The sequence below is a fragment of the Mercenaria mercenaria genome, chromosome 6 (assembly GCF_021730395.1).
Source record: "Mercenaria mercenaria strain notata chromosome 6, MADL_Memer_1, whole genome shotgun sequence".
NCBI classification, from domain to species: domain Eukaryota; kingdom Metazoa; phylum Mollusca; class Bivalvia; order Venerida; family Veneridae; genus Mercenaria; species Mercenaria mercenaria.
The window spans coordinates 5,916,397-5,939,981 of NC_069366.1; the positions used below are offsets into that span (position 1 = coordinate 5,916,397).

General features: G+C 36.8%; 1 protein-coding gene across 1 annotated transcript in view; it reads right to left on the minus strand.

The window, feature by feature from the left end:
- LOC123549787 (uncharacterized) overlaps positions 1–23,585 on the minus strand; it is a 42,772-nt gene that overhangs the window by 5,824 nt on the left and 13,363 nt on the right. Inside the window, exons 8-23 of the mRNA XM_045338183.2 lie at positions 17,646–21,784; positions 17,312–17,395; positions 16,787–17,012; positions 15,495–15,707; positions 14,231–14,425; positions 13,504–13,685; positions 12,930–13,149; positions 10,410–10,532; positions 8,771–8,890; positions 8,226–8,402; positions 7,665–7,823; positions 6,552–6,752; positions 5,806–5,984; positions 3,387–3,546; positions 2,708–2,950; positions 1,433–1,556 (exon numbers count right to left, since the gene is read on the minus strand). Coding sequence (XP_045194118.2) covers positions 1,433–1,556; positions 2,708–2,950; positions 3,387–3,546; positions 5,806–5,984; positions 6,552–6,752; positions 7,665–7,823; positions 8,226–8,402; positions 8,771–8,890; positions 10,410–10,532; positions 12,930–13,149; positions 13,504–13,685; positions 14,231–14,425; positions 15,495–15,707; positions 16,787–17,012; positions 17,312–17,395; positions 17,646–21,784 — 6,745 coding nt within the window. The remainder of the gene's footprint in view (positions 1–1,432; positions 1,557–2,707; positions 2,951–3,386; positions 3,547–5,805; positions 5,985–6,551; positions 6,753–7,664; positions 7,824–8,225; positions 8,403–8,770; positions 8,891–10,409; positions 10,533–12,929; positions 13,150–13,503; positions 13,686–14,230; positions 14,426–15,494; positions 15,708–16,786; positions 17,013–17,311; positions 17,396–17,645; positions 21,785–23,585) is intronic.

A 23,585-nucleotide genomic window follows, 5' to 3' on the forward strand; every position in this document is an offset into this window, starting at 1 on the left:
AAACCATACTGTAATAACTGAATAAAGTTACTATATATGTATATTTTTTTTTTGTTTACATTGCAGAATTTCTAAAATAAACTTTTCCAATCTTTCATTTTGGACAGTACCAGTAACTGTTAAAAGCTAAGGGTGCTTACAAAAAGATACTGATATATGGCAAACAGTGCAGATCATGATCAGACTGCATGGACAATTTACACTGTCCAAAGGTAGAATCATCGTTCAACAGGATAATGTAACACTTTAAATGCATAATACTAAACATTGCCAAATCAGATCTTAACTGTTACACAGTTTTTAATGCACAAATTCCTAAAAAACTCCCGAAAAATCCGGGATTTTCATCAAATATCCTGGATTTAAACTGAATCTCCTGATAATTGTCCCAAACTTGACATGTATGCCAATGCAATGCTGACCATCATTCGTAAACTTGGGCTGGTCAATTTTGGAGTCGCCGACACAACATAAAATGACCATTTTCAACAAATCAGGCTAACCCTACAAACTGAATGAATCCGACGCGAAACCCTATGTGCACAACTGCACATGCTGACCAACATTTCTGTAAACTTTGGTGACTATAGGTCAAATACTTTTGGAGCTACGCGCGACACAACATTAAAATGACCAATTTTTAACAAAGTCAGGGGCCATAATTCCTACATGACTGAATGAATCCGGACGCGAAACCCCAGGTGCACAACTGCACATGCTGACCAACATTCCTGTAAACTTTGGTGACTCTAGGTCGAATACTTTTGGAGCTACGCGCGACACAACATTAAAATGACCAATTTTTTACTAAGTCTGGGGCCATAACCCCTACATGACTGAATGAATCCGGACGCAAAACCATAGGTGCACAACTACACATGCTGACCAACATTCCTGTAAAGTTTTGTGACTACGTCAAATACTTATGGACCTAGCCGCGACACAACACTAAAATGACTAATTTTTACAAAGTCAGGGGCCATAACTCCTACACGACTAATGAATCCGGACGCGAAACCTCAGGTGCACAACTATACATGCTGACGCTGACCAACATTCCTGTAAAGTTTTGTGACTCTACGTCAAATACTTTTGGAGCTAGGCGCGACACAACATTCTCGGACGGACGGACAGGGCAAATCTATATGCCCCCGTTCCCCACCCCCACAAAGTGGGGGCATAAAAATCACTTCAATTTTATCAATAACACATACAACCCTTTTAACATAAAATGTTTTCAGATAAAATCATTTCAGTATTTAGATGCAGTATTGTGCTCAGGGGAGCTAAAATGCTGCATATCAAAATGACCTTTCTACTAGGATATCAATTTCATTTTTCCATGAATATATTCACAAGACTGTCCTATTCCACTATCCAAAATAATGTTTCATTTTAAACAACTTTCTATGACTATAACATATGAACTTACGTTGCCGGAAGGCTGATCTTATAACTGAAGTGTTTGATGGGGCCTCCCAGAGAGGTTCGAATGCTGTCCTTAGGTCCTGGATGAGGGTCTGGCACACCTGGTGTACATACTGGACAACTTCATTCTGTAATATACAATGACATTTTAAGAACTTGGTTTGAGGGAGAAAACTGAAGTTTAGCTGCTATGTACAACAGTTATTTGTGACATGAAATCTGCAGCCTAACTACTCATCAAAACACCCGAGAGGAGAAAACAAAACCCTTAATTGCTCAACACAACACCTGACTGAGGTGATAAATCTACAACTTAACTGATCAAGTCCAGAAATTAACAGCTTAATTTCTCACCACAACACCTGAGAGGAGAAAACTAAACCATAACTGCTTAACACAAAACCTGACAGAGGAAACAAATCTTCAGCTTAACTTCTAAACACAACACCTGGCTGAGAAGAGAACACTAGAACTTAACTTCTAAACACAACACCTGGCTGAGAAGAGAACACTAGAACTTAACTGCTCAACACATCACCTGGCTGAGAAGAGAACACTAGAACTTAACTTCTAAACACATCACCTGGCTGAGAAGAGAACACTAGAACTTAACTTCTAAACACAACACCTGGCTGAGAAGAGAACACTAGAACTTAACTTCTAAACACAACACCTGGCTGAGAAGAGAACACTAGAACTTAACTGCTCAACACATCACCTGGCTGAGAAGAGAACACTAGAACTTAACTGCTCAACACATCACCTGGCTGAGAAGAGAACACTAGAACTTAACTGCTCAACACATCACCTGACTGAGAAGAGAACACTAGAACTTAACTGCTCAACACATCACCTGTCTGAGAAGAGAACACTAGAACTTAACTTCTAAACACAACACCTGGCTGAGAAGAGAACACTAGAACTTAACTTCTAAACACAACACCTGGCTGAGAAGAGAACACTAGAACTTAACTGCTCAACACATCACCTGGCTGAGAAGAGAACACTAGAACTTAACTTCTAAACACAACACCAGGCTGAGAAGAGAACACTAGAACTTAACTTCTAAACACATCACCTGGCTGAGAAGAGAACACTAGAACTTAACTTCTAAACACAACACCTGGCTGAGCAGAGAAAACATAAGATTAACTACTCAACAGCACTGAAATATGAAATACTGCAAATAACTTACAATCAACAAAACATATCTGCAGTATGTTATATATCTTAACCTTTCTGCTTTCAATATAACTTTAAAAGCTCCTATAAGGCTTACCTGTAACTCCATCAGATAATGCATCAATTGTTGTGTTGCTTCATCAAATATGGTGTAACGTTTCGCGTCTATGCCACTGGACATGCAGGCTTTAATCCTCATGTACGTGCCTGGTCCACTCTCAGCTGCACTCGTGTTATATTCTGAGAGAAGGCTTGACTGTACATGTGGAGTAATTATTCGAGAGATGTCACGCTGCTTGTCCGTTATGATATCTTTCAAATGAGCCACCATTTCTGATAACTGAAAAACAAAAAATAAAATACAAAATCTGAAAATTTGTACAAACAACTTTTTGAGTAAAATAGAATGTTTTCTATCTACAAAAGCATCATCAAAATTTAATAAATAGCCAGACTTTTCTTGGTATATCTGAATGTTTATAACAGTTTTACAGACAATTTTCCCAGTAAGTTTGAAAACTGTTGGGCTCGGTGTTCTCCTTTTCAAGATAAAAATGGTTTTCAGTCTCACAGAAACCTCGATCTTAATCTTACGGACCCTAAAAACAGCAAGACTCAGTTTCAGTCTACAAGCAACCATCTTATGAAGGTTGAAGTATTCTCTCTGTATTCAGTCATCTGATAGGCTAAACACTCTACAGACTAATCAACATGCGCAAATTAATATACCAATTCTTCTTAGTATGGGAACATATTAGGTAACAAAGGGAGCTCACCTTGTTAGAAGCACTGCTCAACAGAGTAGTGCTAACTCTCATAGTTTTAATTGCCTGGATACCTAGGTCTTCCAGTCTAGGTGTGAGCTCAGATATAAATGACTTCAACTTGGACAGGATTTCCAGTTTCAATTTGTCCAATATTTTCCACAACATTCCACTATGAAAAGATGAAGAGAATTTATATAATTTCAATGCACAAAGGTTGTAATAAAAGCTGGTTCTAGATTCATCTTTCTGTAATGAAACATTTCCTTTGCATACTATTATTACTGTAGCAGGGCTTTTCATCCTTATGTAACAGTGGCCTGTATAAGGCCACTTCCCAATCCAAAAATATACTATTTTTTCCCAACTGTAGCAGAGATATTTCCCAAAATGCAAGGTAAGATTTCCCAAAATATGCCAACAGATGGTTGAGATTTTGTTTACATTTTAAATTTTTTAGTGTTTTGTCTGGTATTGATTTTTGCTGCACACTATAGCCTAACAGTGCACAGAACCACTTGTGACACATTACAAGTCTAATCTGTTATGTTCCATGGCATGGATTTTAGTCCGTGTTTCAGGGGAGATAAATTTAATTGGTCTTTCGGTGTTTACTTCCGGTTGATTATTTTTCCTGAAATGGACAATTATCGTGCATAAATTTCCCAGTTTGAAAGGCCAAGGCCTCTTCCAAATTTCCTGCTGAAAAGCCCTGTGTAGGCTACAGCAATAAATAATACAAGAGGGCCAAGATGGCCCTAGGTCGCTCACCTAAGAAACACACCATAACAGTGTAAAACATGTTTGACCTAGTGATTTCATGGAAACAAATATTCTGACCAATTTTCATTAAGATTGGACCAAAAAATTGGTCTCTTGCATAAAACAAGCATTTTCTTAGATATGACCTAGTTTTTGATCCTAGATGACCCATGTTCAAACTCGACCTAGATTTTATCAAGGCAATCATTCTGACTAAAATTCATGAAGATCAATTGAAAAATACAGCCTCTATCACATACACAAGTTTTTTCTTTGATTTGACAAAGTGACCTAGTTTTTGACCTCAGATGACCCATATTCAAATTCGACCTAGACTTCATTAAGGCAATCATCCTGACCAAATTTCATGAAGATCAATTGAAAACTACATCCTGTATTGCATACACAATGTTTTTCCTTAATTTGACCTAGTGACCTAGTTTTTGACTCCAGATGACCCATTTTCGAACTCGGCCTAGATTTCATCAAGGTAATCATTCTGACCAAAATTCATGAAGATCAATTGAAAAATACAGTCTCTATCGCATACACAAGATTTTTCTTTAATTTGACCTAGTGACCTAGTTTTTGACCTCAGATAACCCATATTCAAACTCGACCTAGATTTCATCAAGGCAATCACTCTGACCAAATTTCATGAAGATCAATTGAAAACTACATCCTCTATTGCATACACAATGTTTTTCCTTAATTTGACCTAGTGACCTAGTTTTTGACCCCAGATGACCCATTTTCGAACTCGGCCTAGATTTTATCAAGGTAATCATTCTGACCAAAATTCATGAAGATCAATTGAAAAATACAGCCTCTATCGCATACACAAGGTTTTTCTTTGATTTGACCTAGTGACCTAGTTTTTGACCCGAGATGACCCATTTTCGAACTCAGCCTAGATTTCATCAAGGCAATCATTCTGACCAATATTCATGAAGATCAATTGAAAAATACAGCCTCTATCGCATACACAAGGTTTTTCTTTGATTTGACCTAGTGACCTTGTTTTTGACCCGAGATGACCCATTTTCAAACTCGGTCTAGATTTCATCAAGGTTATCATTCTGACCAATATTCATGAAGATTAATTGAAAAATACAGCCTCTATCGCATACACAAGGTTTTTCTTTGATTTGACCTAGTGACCTAGTTTTTGACCCGAGATGACCCATTTTCGAACTCGGCCTAGATTTCATCAAGGTTATCATTCTGACCAATATTCATGAAGATTAATTGAAAAATACAGCCTCTATCGCATACACAAGCTAAATGTTGACAGACGACAGACGCCGGACATCGAGCGATCAGAAAAATTTACCTGAGCAATGTTACATCAGATGAACAAAATCATAACTGCACCTGTCTGAAATTTATAGCAACAACGAAATAATCGGAGTCGGGGTTTTTTTTTTGTACAAATTAAAGCATTTCAGTAGTTTTCTTTACATATAGTCTAACAATCAAAATTATAATCAAATTAGATCAAAAACAAAATCTCGAATTTAGATCCAAAAACATAACTCAAGTTTTGTTATATGCAACACAGTGCTCGAATATCAACTTGTTGCTTACAATGTCCACTCAATGATCAGAAAGCATGCATTATACCATTTTAGCAATCCAATGGATGTGTGGATACATTATATAGGCTTACCTGAATGCTCTGTCCCACACAATGGTCATACTGCGATACATCGGTTCCGCTAAATCTTCATTGAAATCTACAGAACCGTATGAACCAGAGGTGTAAACACCTTGTCTTCTTACAGTGGCTCTGTACGTCGCCCAGTGAAGACCACCAGATCTCTTGTCCTTTGCAGGATCATGATTAACCTATCAAGTATAAAAGACTGAAATTGTATTTATCTTTTCCAGCTGCCAGTAAAATCAGAAATTTAATTTTGCTATATTTCCTGACAGCCAATATTCGTCAAAACATACTCGTACCTGTTATTGTAATCAACAGCCTTATTATCATATCTCAAAATCTGGTCATACATCTTGAATATTCTACCATGCTAGTCTAATCTTACAATGGTCCTTTGCCTTACAAAAACATCTAATTTTACAGTATATAAGATACAAACTTTAAACTCTATAATGGCAATGGGCAAATCAAAGTTTTATCCATCTTCTAGTCCATCATATAGTTTCAAACATACATCAGAGATTGTTTGATTTAAAAATTAATAACAGAACCAAAATATCAATTTAGCTCGAGTCTGTGGAACCAGTAAACAGTGAAACATACCTACAATGCTATGAAAGGCCTCGAAATTTTTTTCTGAATTCTTTTGAAGATATTGGAAAATAAAGCAATAAATTCAGCTTGAGAACATGTTTGTGACCAGCACCTACATAACAAACAGTTTACAATATTTACTAGATATGGTTTCTTACCGGAGCACCCCATTTTGTACAGGTACTGCTGGCTTCATTGGCAGCATTGTTGGCCCCTTCTTCCATTTTCTGTCTGACACTGCCATCAAACACACCATCAATGTCCGCTGTAAGTTGCTGTAAGACTGGAGCAAGAGCAGTATCAAACTTCTGGAGTTCTGAATCAATCGCTGACTTGGCAAAACCTCTGTCCCTTGATTTCTGTAATAAGAGTACAACTACTGATTATATGAACCTCAAAATAGCACAAGAAACAGACTTCATTGTAAATATGTGTCTGAAGATTTTCACTGTATTTATTACTGAGTATCTGCATGAAATTCAATGGAAAGCATAACTGAGCCGCGCCATGAGAAAACCAACATAGTGGCTTTGCGACCAGCATGGATCCAGACCAGCCTGCGCATCCGCGAGGGGGGGGGGGGGGGGGGGGGTGAGTTGGAGAGCCCCATATTTATCATACCTAACAACAATATATTTCCAAAGAAGGTCACTACCAAACCAATTAAATGATTTTTGTTATCAGCCATTTAACCTTAGTTTTACCAAACATGAAAATCTACTGACCTCCACAGAAATATCGTGGGTCTCCACGTGACCAACTTTTAACCAATGAAAATGCTAGAATCTTGTGTGAGTCAAGACAAAATTGATTAATCTGCTACAGGAAAGTTGCACTGCTAAAATAGCGATGTTGGAAATTTTGACTTAATCTCACAAGACAACTGCACAGGATTACAATAAACTACAAACTAGATGCCCACGGGCAACATGTCAAGCCCGCTCTTTGACCCCTAACTGTGACCTTGACCTATAAGATAGAGTTCCCCTCATTGAGTTAAACATTCATGCCAAATATAAACAAGATTCCTCAATGCATGCCAAAGTTATATGGGCCGGACAAGATCTGACATGACCTTTGACCTCCGAGATAGGAACCTGGGGTTTGCGCATGACACTCCGTCTCACTGAAGTTAACATTCATGCAAAATAAAAACAAGATTGCTCCATGCCATTTGGACAACTATGACTTCGCTTTATTAAATTATTTCCCCTTTCCTATATTCTGTTCATATACTAATTATTTTTACTAAGAACTAGAATAATACTCACCATATCACCACCTTCAGAAACGTACATCTGTAGATCAAATACAAATCTTCCAACATTTCTTATCAATCTCTCTAGCCACTGCCTGCGCCGGACACTCGTCATCTCATGGACATACTGTCTCAATGCTGGAATCTGAGTATCTTCTAGAGAATTAAATACCTGAATTGAATCAAATACTGTCCATGTTACAAGTTTGAGTGTGCTCATACCTTCAGAACAAGACCTGCTATAGTATTGTCAAAAATAACTTTTAAGAAATGCATTATTGCTATTAAACACTAAATACATAGGAAATAATAGCTTCACAGCAACATTCATGCTACCCAAATAACAACTACCAGGCACTATTCTAGGTTTTCCTCGGTAGGACATTACGCCATCACTTCCAGTTAATCAAATGTGCAGAATTACTTTAAAAGGTTGAGTGCCTGAGCCCAAGCAGGTCTATAACAATAACTTCTCCAAATACAAGTACAGTTTCAGAACATCTCACTATACAAACTTTTGTTACAATGAAGCTATAAAACATCTGCATAGATTTAATTTAAGTAAATAGAAGACCTGCGGAGGGCCATCATCTGTTAGTAAGTTCTTCATCTTCTGATATTCTGTCGAGCTACAACAGAAAACTTTCAGGTTTTCAGCACTGCTGCCAACATCATCATCATCCTCATCACTGTAAATATCTTCTTCCTCATCATCATCATCATTTAACATTCCTGCTCTTCTCTTCATCTCCTGTTTAAGATACAAATTGTTTCTAGATTTTCAGTATAGCAAATTTTACTTATTAACATACTGAAACTTAAAACATATTTACACAAAAATGAGGCAGGATAAAAAAAGAGAGAATACTTTACACTGTTCCCCTCTTCTTACCCACAGACATAGAGGCTTGTATTGGCCAATTGTACAAAATGTGTAATTGTGCTACTAAACAATTATATATAACAAAATGTCTGTTTGGATCATTTTTCTTTGTACTGAATGTGAAAGAAGGCAAGACCTTACTGGGAAGTTTCTTAAAGCTATGCTGATTCTGAACACTGAAATTCTGCACTTCCAGCCCAAGTTCATCTTCCAACAGTTTATCTATCGATCATTACCTTCAATCCAGCTTTGAAATCTCGCTTGATCTGTGTCTTGGAGTACTCATTTCTTGCCCGAGCACAAATGGCAGCTATAGCTTTACGATGAACATTTAACTTCTTCTCTAATTCTAGAGTCTGCAAATATATCATATTTCTTTCAAACTGTAACAAATATAATTCACTATTTCACTATTACTAAATGAATATTACTGCCTTTATATATTTCTGCGTTAGATAATACATACTGGTAATAGAAGCTTCTGTGTTAACTTATACATAGTGGGTGTCAGATACCAGAGTACTCTATGCATGTTTTATTTTTCTAGACACTTTACTGATGAATGATTGTTAATTTAATGTGGAGTTTTGGACACTGCTAGATAACTGATTATTTCTGACTCTATCTGCCCTTCACTGAAACATACAATACACGCGCAAGCACTGAATAGGTAGTCAGAAGTTCTACAAACTGGACTCATCACATGAGATTAGTAAACAAGAGAGCTACGAAGACCCTGTATCACTCACAGCTCAAACAAGTTTAATAAGAAAGAGGTTTTAATACAAGTTTAAAGTATGTATATTTGTATGTAATACATATTCTGGAAATAAAAACTGTTTAAACCAAGTATAACAAGAATCATATCAATCCAATAACTGAAAAACTGGTCTGCAGATTCAAAGAAGCCCTACCCCTGGAAGCCACATTTCATTTTGGAAAAAAAATAAGAAAAATGTCTTTTAGTTTATTTCAAAATCAAACCAGTCATTAAGAAGGGTATGGCATTTGAAGGTTTTTCTATTTTTAGCTCTGGTGGCCAGGTTTTTCTAGAATACCTGAAATAACATGAATATTCTTGGCAGATGCTCACAAAAGGAACATTTCAGTTTAAGAGAAGTTGTTTTTCTAGCTCTGGAAGCAGTGTTTTTTGAAGAATCAGAGTAATTGGGATAATCTTAGTGTCTCCAAAGAAACATTTGTGTAAAATGATTTTGAAATTGGCAGGCAGTTTTTTACAAGAAGATTTTAGAAGTATAAGGAAATGTGACCATACCCTCTGACAAGCATTTTTTGATGAATCAGAAAATTCTGAACAATCTTGGAAAAAGATCACCCAAGGATCATTTCTGTGAAATTATTTCTAAATTCAGGCAATAACATTTCTTTTTACGTTTGCTAGCATTTTTTGGCAAGGTATTTAGTTTCCTCTGTAAACATAAGTGACTATACCCCATGGCAGCCATGAATAATGCTGGTAGAGGGTCATCCCAGGTACATTTATAAATTTATTTTAAAATCAGACCAGCAATTTTAGAGTTTTAATAGTTTTTTAAAACTCTGGCAGCAATGTCTTTTGACAATTCAGTATAATCTAAACATTCGTAGAAGTCACTAAGGAACATTTCTCTGCTTTTTTTTTCAAAATCAGACCAACAGTTTAGGTGTGGATGGAAGATTTTTCTTTTTCTGGCTCCGACGGCCATTAGGTACCACCAAGACTCATTAACCTCCACATAATCGTTTCATGTGATGACTGAGCATGTGCTGTGGTAAAATACTAATTGGTGGAATTTCTCTTAATGTATTAATGTATGCGATAAGACTGTGTCTGGGATATTTTAACCACAGCAGAAATATCAAATGACTCTTTACCTTTTGTGTAGCCTCCACTTTCTCATCATGTAACTCATCCTTTCGGTTTTCTGCTTCATTTAACTCCTCCACTTTCTCCTTCAGTTCCTTTTCATATTCTTCTATAGCTTCTTTCTCTTCTGACTGTAACACAGCATGTTCAATTATAAGATGAGTTTGTTTAACACAAACCATCACAAACTTTAGAATATCTGTTTGAAAAGAGCTGAACACCATTTCTCAATGTGTGTAATAGAGGTCATTAACCTTCAGCCTGCTGTCGGCAAGTGATTCTGCCTTTGCGACCAGTGCAGACCAAGATCAGCCTGCACATCCATGCAGTCTGATCATGGTCTGCACTGTTCGCTGTTCAGTCAGTAAATTTTCAGTGAACATCCCTTCAAATAATAAATGGTATTGCCCAGACTGAATGATGGACCAGTCCATTTTAGAAATTTAGCAGGGTAAAGGTTAATTTTAACCTATTTACTAATGTTTCTTGTAAGAGAGGTCAGATAACCTACTAAATAACTTTTCCCTATCTAAACTAATCTGCCCTTTATAAGTAACCAACAACTTTCCCACATCAATCTGCAGAGGAAGAAGAAAAAGCTTTCCATCAAATTGTCAAGAACATTTTCTTGCCCTAGGGTCAGTATTTCTATTACTATATACTGTAAGTTAGCCACTTAGTGAACATTTTAAATAACTCATTGTCCAATCAAGAAGTTTTATTTATTTCATTTTTATATATCTTTATTAGCATGAACATCAAATTTGAAGAAACAAGCAAATTCAGTGAATGTATATCCCATGCCAAATAGATGTTTTGTAAATGAGGGAACTACATTTTGAAAGATATTTCATTTCCAAATATATTTATGAGTTTTAAAGGAGAAAAGGGCAATAACTTTGCAATTCTTGAAGTGATCCCACTGAAAGATGACCATGAACAACCCCCCTATAGTGATATATACATTTTGTAAAATTTCATGAAGGTCTATCAATGGTTTAATTTGTTGTGAGAATTCATGGACTGTAAAAAAATTAGAGCAATAGCTCTGAAGAAATTACTTAAGTGATCCTGATGAAATTTGACTATGCACCACTGCCCTATTGTGATCTATATTTGCGTAACCTTTCGTAAAGATCCATCAATAGGTTACTTAGATACAGTCAAAAATCCCTATTTTTTACCATATCAAGAGAAAGCTCTGCTTTAACTGGGTCAAGAGGGGTAATATAAAAAAACAAGAGCTGTCGGAGGACAGCAACGCTCGACTATTCAACAGCCTTGTCAACTGAATGAATACATAAGTCGAAAAAGGGGCATAATTTAGTAAAAATGGGAGAATGGGTTATGGAACCTTCATAGTGCTTATCAGCTCATAAAGTGAACAAGTGCGTGAAGTTTCAATCCTTTCCCATAAGTGGATACTGAAATACCAGCTTAAATACAAAAACTTAACAAAAACTGCTAAGTCGAAAAAGGGGCATAATTTTGAGAAAAAAATGCAAAGTAGAGTTATGGGACCTAAACAGTGCATGTCAGATGATGACTGTGAACAAGTGAGTGAAGTTTCAATCCATTCCCATTAGTGGGTACTGAGATACCAGCTTACATACAAAACCTTAACTAAGAATTTCTAAGTCGAAAAAGGGGCATAATTTTGTAAAAAAGCAAAACAGATTAATGGAACCTGTGCAATATAGATCAGTTTATCACAGTGAACAAGTGTGTGAAGTTTCAATTCATTCCCACAAGTGGTTACTGAGATACCAGCTTACATACAAAACCTTAACCAAGAATTTCTAAGTCGAAAAGGGGGCATAATTTTGTCAAAAAGCAAAACAGAGTTATGGAACCTGTGCAATGTAGGTCAGTTTATCACAGTGAATAAGTGTGTGAAGTTTCAATCCATTCCCACATGTGGTTACTGAGATACCAGCTTACATACAAAACCTTAACCAAGAATTTCTAAGTCGAAAAAGGGGCATAATTTTGTCAAAAAGCAAAATAGAGTTATGGAACTTGTGCAATGTAGGTCAGTTTATCACAGTGAATAAGTGTGTGAAGTTTCAATCCATTCCACATGTGGTTACTGAGATACCAGCTTACATTCAAAACCTTAACCAAATCGGGACACGGACGCGGACGCATGGGCGAGTCCAATAGCTCTACTATTCTTTGAATAGTCGAGCTAAAAAGTCATGTGCTAATTAATACTTATGTGAGGCTTGGTGATACTACCTACAATTCTTTCGGAATTATAAACATTTTCAATTCTGGACGGACACACGCGCACACACACATAAATAGCTAGATGCACATTGCCAGATCTATATCCGACCACCTTCGGCTGGGCATAAAAATGCTTCCATATGTATCTAAATAAGATTTGTTTAACTTTTCTTTAGGAAAATTTAAAAGTGAAAAGAAACTTGTCAACACTAGATCGTCTTCCATATTTGCAAGAATGGTTTAGTTTTGACAAAGGTCCAGAATTTTGCATACTTAAGACATACCGCCTTTAGACATACCTGACTGTTGTCCAGATCTGTGGAGTCAATGAGATTCCCAAGCTCGGTAAGGTTGTCACGAAGTTCCTTGGCCTCTGTTTTCAGGCTGGCTATGCTCTTTGTCAACTTTCTCATCTCTTTTGTACCACTGCTTATTCTGAGTTCTAGTTCATTTTTCTCCGATTCCATTTCTGTAATTTGATCTTCATGTTCTTTTGTCTGGTCTTCTAATTCTAGTGGTCTGCAAATAAAAAATTACTTTGGCGAGTTTAATGTCATACCAGTCAATAAATTTCAGAAAATAAAGGAACTAGTGCTACAGTGCAGGGTAAAATAGGCCTAATACATGTAAATTTTGTTAAAGAAATGCAGTGTCAAGGTTAAGACTTCACTCAGCTGGTGCACACACACTGATAATAAGAACATTTCCTTAAACAGAAATGTGCCTGGACAAGGTATCTCATCTAAATATAAGTCAACAGAGAGCAAAAACTTAACAACACTATCAGTAATTAAATATTTCCCTGCCAAGATGTCCTTTCTGAAAACCTTATAAAAAGTATCTAACTTTGCTTTAATCCATTGCTTCTCTCACCTGATTATCTCAGATGGCATTAGAACATCAGTTTTGGTACAGATAAAGGCAATGCTGCCATACTGTCCGTCCATGAGAAGCTGACGTCTAAAATTCTCCCCTAACAAATCTTTAGCCGTCTTATCATCAATGGCACGATGAATACTGGACACGACCCACACAGCTGTACAGTTCTTCAAATACTGTTGACAAATATTTCAAAGCATTCTTAAGAATTTTTACAGAAAAGGGAATAAGCCACTGGTCATTGCTTTCTCAGCGTGTGATTATGAATTGCTCCCACTTCAATACTTCCTTGCTAAGATCATCCAGATCTGCCTTTATTACAATAAACTTAGCTAAATTAATGGAATAACTCTTGGTAAATTTGTGTATCAATTTATAAAGATACTGAACATATGCCTAACAGTTAAACCTGTGCTACAGAGACCTATGAATACAGACCAGCTGTCTCTGATGACATATTTTTCAAATTTAAATACTGACAGTGTGAACAAAGACAAATTGTTGTAGTCATACATATAGGTTTGTTACCATAAATCTTCCCATTTTACAGCGCAGATACAACCCCTTTAAATATATTTTTCTCATTAAACCCACTGAAATACAACACTTTTAATTTAAGGCAATTTTTCAATTGTTCAAGAGCCCTTTCTAACAATTTACTCTTAGTATTTACACAGTGTGGAGTCCGAGCACTGACAGGTAGGAGAGATATCATACAAACCTCTTTAGCAATTTTGTCTCTGGCTGCATTAGAATCCCGGACTCCTGGTAAATCAACGAGAGAAGCTCCACTACTACACACATTACAGTTTGGCATCCTCAGTCGTACGTGTTTCACGATGGGCCAGTACTGACCACCAGCTCCAGGTTCCTGTGTCTCAATGTACTTCTCTACTTGACGGCGAAAATCACCAGGCTATTAGCAATAATTACAATTTAATGTTCCTGTGTAACAAAAGTTAGGGCAACAGAGTACTGCTTTCATTCACATGTATCATTCTTTCACAAACAGACAATAACATAGATACAATGATAATCATTCTGCTTACATTTTCACAAACTAGATGTGTGTCCATAGGACACAGGTGCCCCCCACTCCTGCCACTGTAACATGGTTTAATGACTCAGGTTAAACAATTTTTAAGATACAACATTCCTGTAAAGTTTGGTGACTCTACGTCAAATACTTTTGGAGCTACGCGCGACAAAACATTAAAATGACAATTTTTTCCTAAATCAGGGGCCATAACTCCTACAACACTGAATGAATCCGGACGCGAAACCCCAGGTGCACAACTGCACACGCTGACCAACATTCCTGTAAACTTTGGTGACTCTATGTCAAATACTTTTGGAGCTACGCGCGACAGCATTAAAATGACCAATTTTTAACTAAGTCAGGGCCATTACTCCTACAACGACCAAATGAATCCGGACGCAAAACCCCAGGTGCACAACTGCACATGCTGACCAACATTCCTGTCAACTTTGGTGACTAGGTCAAATACTTTTGGAGCTACACGCGACACAACATTAAAATGACCAATTTTTAACTAAGTCAGGGGCCATAACTCCTACACAACTGAATGAATCCGGACGCGAAACCCCAGGTGCACAACTACACATGCTGACCAACATTCCTGTAAAGTTTTGTGACTCTAGGTCAAATACTTATGGAGCTAGGCGCGACACAACACTAAAATGACCAATTTTTACGAAGTCAGGGCCCATAACTCCTACAAGACCGAATTAATCCGGACACGATGCAGGTGCTTTTGCTGAATGTTGTTCCAGATAACAAGAGTTCAAGATACCTAGTTTCAACTGCACTTGTAACGGCTAGTGTTTTAATGTAAAACTGAATAGCAAGTTACTTTACCAGATTGGTGGAGTGCCATCTTGCTCTGATGTGTTTCTTTTTTCTTTTTGAAATTGCAATCAAGTATTTGCCAAGGCAGTCATTTCTCTAAATGTACATATATTACCTTGCTAGATTTGATGACCTTTACCCTGCCCAGCCAGTGAGTCACAGTGGTAAGCCTCGCCAGGACCTCAAACCTGTCTATGCGTCCATACACAGCCCTCACCTTACAGTACGATACAAAAGCATCTGATGTCGGATCTGGTGGCCGGTTCTTTACGGTACCATCGAGCCCTGTAAGGTCCTTAAGTAGGATCTGTAGCTCTTCCATCCATTCCTAAATCACAGATACAATTATACACAACAGCCCCCTGATTCCTGATAGACTAGTTCCTTCGTTCTGTAGCACTAAAAGCTCCTCCATAAATTACTACAACACACTATATATCACTGTGAAGAACACAACTTCACCATTACAGATGTTAATATAGCCATTTCAGACATAAACTAGAGATGCTTTTGAGAAAAGCGCATGTCTCCCACAACTGCCCCTATGAAAAATGTTAGTTTCTCTAGATGTTTTAGACGAGTGGATCCAATTAGATGGTCTGGATGAGTGGATCCAATCAGTAATTCAAGGGCCATAAATCAAAAGTGCCTGGGCAGATTTGGCTAGTTATCAAACTTGGGTAAGGTCTTATGGCCAAACACATTTTGTTCAAGTTTGGTGAAGATCTGATGAGAAATGTTCGACTTAGAGACAAGAGAAAACAGACGGATTTTTTCGGTAATTCAAGGGCCGTAACTCTAAAATGCCTGGACCGATTTGGCTAGTTATCGAACTTGGCCGAGGTCTCATGGTCAAACACATTTTGTTTAAGTTTGGTGAAGATTGGATGATAAATATTCGAATTAGAGTGCGGACAAGAGTAAAAAGACCAATTTTTGGTAATTCAAGGGCCATAACTCCAAGACCGATTTGGCTAGTTATCGAACTTGGCCGAGGTCTTATGGTCAAACACATTTTGTTCAAGTTTGGTGAAAATCGGATGAGAAATGTTCGACTTAAGAGTGCGGACAAGCTTTGTGACAGACACACACACAGACTGGAGTAAATCAATATGTCTCCCACACCACTGTGTGGTGGGAGACATAATAAATGATATATCTTATATTAACATTTTACGACCAATTTAGTTCAACATTTATCTACCTAACTGAATCTATGGCTCTTCATTCTTCTGTAAGAATGATCCGATATTCTTTAAGTTATGACTCACCTCTTCAGACAAGATCACTTACAAGATAGGTATTACATAGTCCAGGTTCTGAGTGAGACTGTTATAACAGTTAATATAAAGAAATAAATATTCAGTAAATCTATGGCATATATTTACAACCAATGCAAAGTTATACCTGTCTTTGTAAGAATTCTATATCTGCTTCGAAGTTTGAACTGGCTATATTATTCACCACTTCAACAACTACGGCAGTACAAGCCCTGATACCAGAGGTAGGTAGAACACTTCTATGGTCCAGTATTGCGTTCATCAGGCTTGACTTGCCAGCCCCAGTGTCCCCAACTACAGCAATCACGGTCTTTGGAAACTGCAGTCTCTTTTCTATGTCCAACAGTTCTCGTCTGAAGCAAAAAATGATTTAAATGCAGAGCAATACTTAGTGTAAATAATAATTTTACGGCATGATGAGTTTCACCATTATCCATTTAATGACTTGACCTAATCGGACTTCTGAAATCAAGAGCACAATTGAAATAATTTTACAAACATAATCTGAACTTTTTTTTAAATCTGATCGAGGAAAATTGTTTGCAAGTTTTACCCATTACTTTACACACATACCAATGTTTTTACACTACAACTGAATAGACCTGACACAGAATGATATTTCTGATGAACTAAATAATTTTTTTATACAGACCTCCACGCTACTACTCGAGGATTTCCTTGTAGTGATTTACAGCTATCAAACGTGGATTTCATTTTGTTGATGACATCACGGCAACTGTAAAAGAAATGGTCAGATCAATAGCGACATTTCAGTATCCTACTTTAGTAGCTGTCAGTGAGTATTCAAAAGAAAAACCTTCTCAAATTTAATTTGCTAAGAGTAAGATAAGATAGTGGAACTAACAACCAACACAGATTAAAATTTACAGATTTATTAAAATGACCGACGTTTCGACTCTTCACGAGTCTTCATCAGGGTTTAAATTTAATTTGGTATAAAAATTGAATCTAAGAGATAGCCATACCTGTTAACATGTTTGTTGACATCTTCTAAAACTGCCTGGGCCTGTGTTCTTTCTGTTCTTAGGCTATTTCCTGTCCGGCTATATATTTCTATCTCTGTACTTTGACTTGAATCTGCTGTTGGACTTGATGATGGGAAATCATCTAAAGCCTCCTCCTTTATACGCCTTTTTGCTTTCAGTTTCTCCAGCAGGTCTTTGGCTTTGTTTCTAGAGGCTTTCGATCTTGAACTATCACCAGCCTTCACCTCTAGCTGTTCTGTGACTTTTGTAACCTGTGTCATTGTTAGTGTGTCTAAATCCGGTGTCTGGGTATTGTCCATTAGCTGAGTGCTGGAGCAATGATCTGGAGATGGCCGACAGGAACCTGGTGTTCTCAACTGTTTAGCTTTAAGCATAGCAGTTGGAGTTTTGAATGGTGTAAATGTAGAATTGCTTTCTTTCTTCGGAGTAGATGTATCTTCTAATTTAGCTATTTTTGTCAGACTCTGATGTTTCTTTGGAGACCTATCTTCAGAATCAGAATCTGAATCATATTTTCTCTTCAATGCCTGCTTTGTATCTGATCCTTCTTCTATGTCATCATCATCTACATCAAGAACGATTTCTTCATTTATACCACTGGCAGGCAACTCAACATTCTCTTTCTCAGATTCAGTATCACAGAAGTCAAAGTCAATATCATCCAATATACTTCCTTTTTCATTACTTTCATCATCAATACTTTCATTGTCACCATCATCCTCTGTTTCATGATTAATATAACTTTCGAGAGGATCACTAGTGCAATCATCAACAGTATCATTTGTTTTTACATTTAATGTATCTGAGCTCCTCGCATCCTTATCTACAATATTCTCAGTATAGTTTCCTTTAAACTCTGAATTATCTTCTTTATCAATATCCTCCCCATTTTCATTTTCCATATCGGTCCTTTCATTACTTTCTGTATCAATCTCATTTTCAGATTCCACTTCACCTTTACTACTATCACAATTTGTGTTAAGTTCATACTTGCTAATAACATCTTGGTTAGAATCATCCTCACTGTCTTCAACAATTTCATCTCCACTTTCATCATCTAGATGACTAAAGTCTATTTCTGGAGAACCAAAATCATCACCATCATCATCATCAGAGAACCTACAGCTCAACTGACTAACAACTTCTTTATTAGTTTCTTTTCCAAAGAGTTGTATAACACTACTTTTGATATTTTCAACAGATGCTTTGTTACTATTAGTGACTCCTTGCCTGGCAATAACCGGTGACTGTGACTGGCTTATAAAATCTTGATTACTTAGTTCTTTTAAAACAGGTGAAACAGCTGGCGAAGTCTGACCCTTCCTTGTATTAGACAAGTGTTTTGATGGTGTTCTAAATGCAGATGCAAGAATACTTGACTTAATCATTTCATTGGAATCTATCTCACTATCTGTTTGACACATACTTGTTTCAACTAAATCTTTATTAGTTTGGATGTCAGAGTTTTCTTCTGCTACTGAATCCTCACTCTCAGCTTCTGTTTCTTCAGAAGCACTTTCAGTCTCTACAACCATTTCTTTACAACTCATCTCTCCTGTGTGTTTGCTTGCAGCACTTTCCTCAATTTTTGCTGTTTCCATATTAAGATCACTGACCTCTTCCATACCTTCAGCTACATTATCAGCTAAACCATTTGAACCTATTTCTTCATCAGATCTATTTTTACCAACATTATGAAGAGAATCTGTGTCACTTCTTGCACTATATCCAACATCTTTGCTATCTATTTCACTCTGACATTCACTGCCTTCAACATTTACTTGTTCAATTTTAGTATCTTCAACATCTTTACTTTTACTAACAACAGAAAGCTTATCAGGGCAATCAAATTCAAGTAACTTGTAATCTCCTACTTTGTCTTGTAGATAGATGTATCCTCCATCACTAGATTCATTCTTATTCATATTGTAAGATTTCTTTGACCAAAATTTGAAAAATCGTTTTACTCCTTTCTTCAGTTTCTGCAATCCTTTTTGACTGGAGGACAAACTCTCATCCTCCTCCTCCTCAGACATGTTACTATTTATGACAGCACTTTCCTCGTGTTTTACATCATCTTTGTCTTCATTAAGAACATTCATGTTCTCACTGCAGTGTCTTTTTCTTGGACTATCACAGGACATATCTGAAGTTAATTCTTCTACACTCTTTCTTTTTCTATCAATAATTTCAGAATGATTTGTAGTAACTTTGTTATGAACTTCAGTGTCTATCAAACAATTTTCTTGACCAACACAAACTTCCATTTCATTCAAAGACTTTTCAACTGTTGTTCTTCCTTCTAAATTTTCACTTGTATTGTAATCCAAAGTTATAACTTGTTTTACATTCTCATTGAAAATAGTATCTACTACTTCTTCACATGTTTCATATTCTGACTCTGATTTTTTATCTCCCTTAATTGACTTCATATCTGAATTTAAAACATCATTATCAATGTATTCATTTTTTTCATCTTCATCTCCAGTACTACTTTTATTTTCATCCCCATCATTTTCATCGTCCTCAGAATCACTAATGTTCCGATCACTGTCGTCATCACTGTATTCTATAGAATTAGACAGAAGTAAGCCAGGCATTTCATTTTCTTCATCTTCTTCATACTCAATGGAGTCTGACAACATTAAACCTGGTTTTTGTACATTTGTTTCATTACAGACATCACCCACTTCTACACTCTCTTTTTCATTATTACCAATGCATTTTGGCTCTTTTGATTGGATGAATACACATTCAATGTTCTCGTCACTCTCACTCCCATCTGAACTTTCTTTCACATCAGAGACAGCTTCCATCTCATTTGATAATTTCACGACCGTAGCATTTTCTGTGACTGTACAATTATCCTCACTGCACAAATCAAGACTTTCTATGTCAGAGTCTTCATTAGTATCTACAGTGAATGTCATCCGCTTTTCAGTAGTTTCTGAGGCTAATTCAATACATGTATTTTTAGTTTCATTAACATTTTCAATACTTTTTCTTCCATCTTCAGCATCTTTTTGGTCTGATTCTTCACTGGCTGATTCAATGCATGTATTAAAAGTTTCTTCATCATTTTCAACAGCTTTTTCTCCATCTTCTTCATCTGTTTGGTCAGAATCTTCATCAGCTGATTCAACACATGCATTGGAAGTTTCATCAACACTATTAATAGTTTTTTCACCATCTACTGCATCTTTTTGGTCAGAATCTTCATTGGCTGATTCAATACATGTGTAGAAAGTTTCATCAACATTTTCTTTGCTGCAAGATTCTACATTAACTTCATTGTTTATTGCAAGATTATCTTCCAAAATTTCTGATGATTCACGCTGAAGGCCGTGGTTACTACTACTGTCATTTTCCATCTCTGACAATCTTCCTATCACAGCATTTGCAACACTGTTTAAAGGGTATGAAACAGTTACATGACTAATACCTGCTGAGTTATCAATACCAGAGGCTATAACCTTTTCTTCTGTGTCCATGGGTTCACAAAACAAGACCTGACTAGTCTGAATTCCCATATCTTTGGTAGGTGAAGGATTTACAAGTTGTTCACTTACTGTTTTATCACTCTGAGTTGTCTGGATACAAGCATCTTTGGTTGGCGACTTTGTTTTTATTACAGGGAACTGATGTTCTGATTTTTCAACAGAATTCTCTACCTGTCCCCGCAAATCACATAGATCTTTAATAATTGAATTCACTGTTCCTTCAAGAGCTGATAAATCATCTTTTTCAGCTGCTGTGCTGACATTATCAGCATGTACTATATAACCACATGCAACTGAACTCTCAACGTTATTTGTTTCAGTTTCCAATACTCTGTCCTGTTCATCTGCATCATTAACCATATCAACCACTGAATCTGCATCTGATTCACCAATTACAGTCTTCCTAAATGTCTCTTCATCATCAAAGCCAAACCCTTGTTCATCTTCACGGCTGACAGCTGCATTGTCTGTATGGTCATTTCTTAGTACAGCTGATTCTCCAGCATCACTTTTGTCTGCTTCATTTTCTGTTTGTTCGCTACCAGCTTCATAACCAGTATCATCAACATATGAAGTATCCATTACACAGCTGTTCGGTTTCTCTCCAAAAGCCTGTTTCTAAAATAAGAAGAAGAGTAACTGCAACATTGTATGACATATGCCCCCTGATTATGTTTGACAGATTACTTCCATAAAGTCTAACAAAACTAAATTAGCTGCAGACGTATCTGTAAGCGCAAATTTTTGTTTTAATTTCCTTCTACACATACCTTTTACTACTGTGAACAAGAGCAACAGATTATTATTATTATACCAGACTTATATAGCGCCCTTTTCATGATAAACATGTTCAAAGGCGCTTTACATATAACAAATGCAGCCACACAAGGTGCGAAATACATCCTCTACTAGTAGAGACACAGAGTGACCTGACCAAGAGGGACAGAGTGAGATAAAGCCCCCATAACAGATAGAGAAATCCTTTTTAGATACAGGCCTGTCCAGCTAACTTAGCCCAGCTCTTTGCGAATAGACAGTCTGGTTCTTTAACATGACCGGTGTATAGCACCAATACACACGAAGCCATCTTTCCTGGGAAGAACCAGTACAGGCCCCTTTAGGTGGGAGACACTCAAGAGCATCTCAGGAATTTCCTGTGCCTGGACCGGGATTCGAACCCCGGACGTCTGGATTGACAGTCAAGCGTGTTACCACTAGACCACCTATAAAGATAAGCTTTCCTAGTGAATTGGGTATTACCCCGTGATTTTGGTTTGAATTGGTTATTGGCTCAACTGCATAGCGTAATTCCAAAACCCGTTACCCCGTGATTTTTACATTAATTGGGTATCCATGCATTTCAGTGGGAGCTTATTCATTTTTCATGCTTTCAACACATACGAAACTGTAACACAAAGAAATAAACAAATAAAGGATTCTCCACCACCGTGTATTCAACTTTTTGTTGGGTTTAACGCTGCTACGGCACAATTATAGGTCACCTTAACCACTTGGCCGCAGAGGCCCCACTTCAACTGAACTATCCACATACATGTGCTGTACACAGTTTTCTAGCAACTACACTTACTTGTCCATTCACTTAAAGCTTTTTTAATGACACAATCACTGGAATGCGTAAATTTCATTAACATTCTTACTGCAAATTAGACATAGCACAAGTCATATAATATCATTCTTAATACTTTTTACATCCTGTTCCGCAACCAAGGCCAACAACTATTGTGAAAGTATTTTTACTTTAAATCTTCATAAATTTTCTTCCTTCCCCATTTCAATCCCAGTGCATAGATGCTTTGTTTTCAGCACATTCTTCATACATATCAATAAATTTGGATATTTTCAAACTGTCTGAGACAAAAAGCGAAAACCCCGGGCTCCAGATAAGATTTGTATTAGCATAAATTAAGCTTTGAAATAATGCATATACGCATGTCTGAAAATTTTTAACCATAAAAAAACGTTTATGAAATTACAGAAACACATGCAATGACTTTTTACTAGCGTAAACAAAATCTGAATCGTCTGGATGCTTTACGTAACACAGCACGGTTGGTATTAATTCTCTCACACTGAATGTACACATGCATTGAATGGTACTCTATAAACCTAGGTTAAACTATATTATACACTCAATGCGTGCGTAAATCAAATAGTTGGGAATTAATACAGATGGTACGGTAGTGTATTTTAAAGCGGTGTCCAGTTTCTGGTGCGGAGTAAACAAAAATGTCTCTTTCTATGAATGTAAAAAGTGAGCAAACACTAGGCATTCTTTAAACCAACAAAAATGATCCCCAAAACATAGTTAAATATATACTGAATATTCTACTGGATTCGGTACTGAGTGTGAAGCCAAAGCAAGCCAAGGGAGGAAAAAGAAGCAAAAACTTGAATGCTG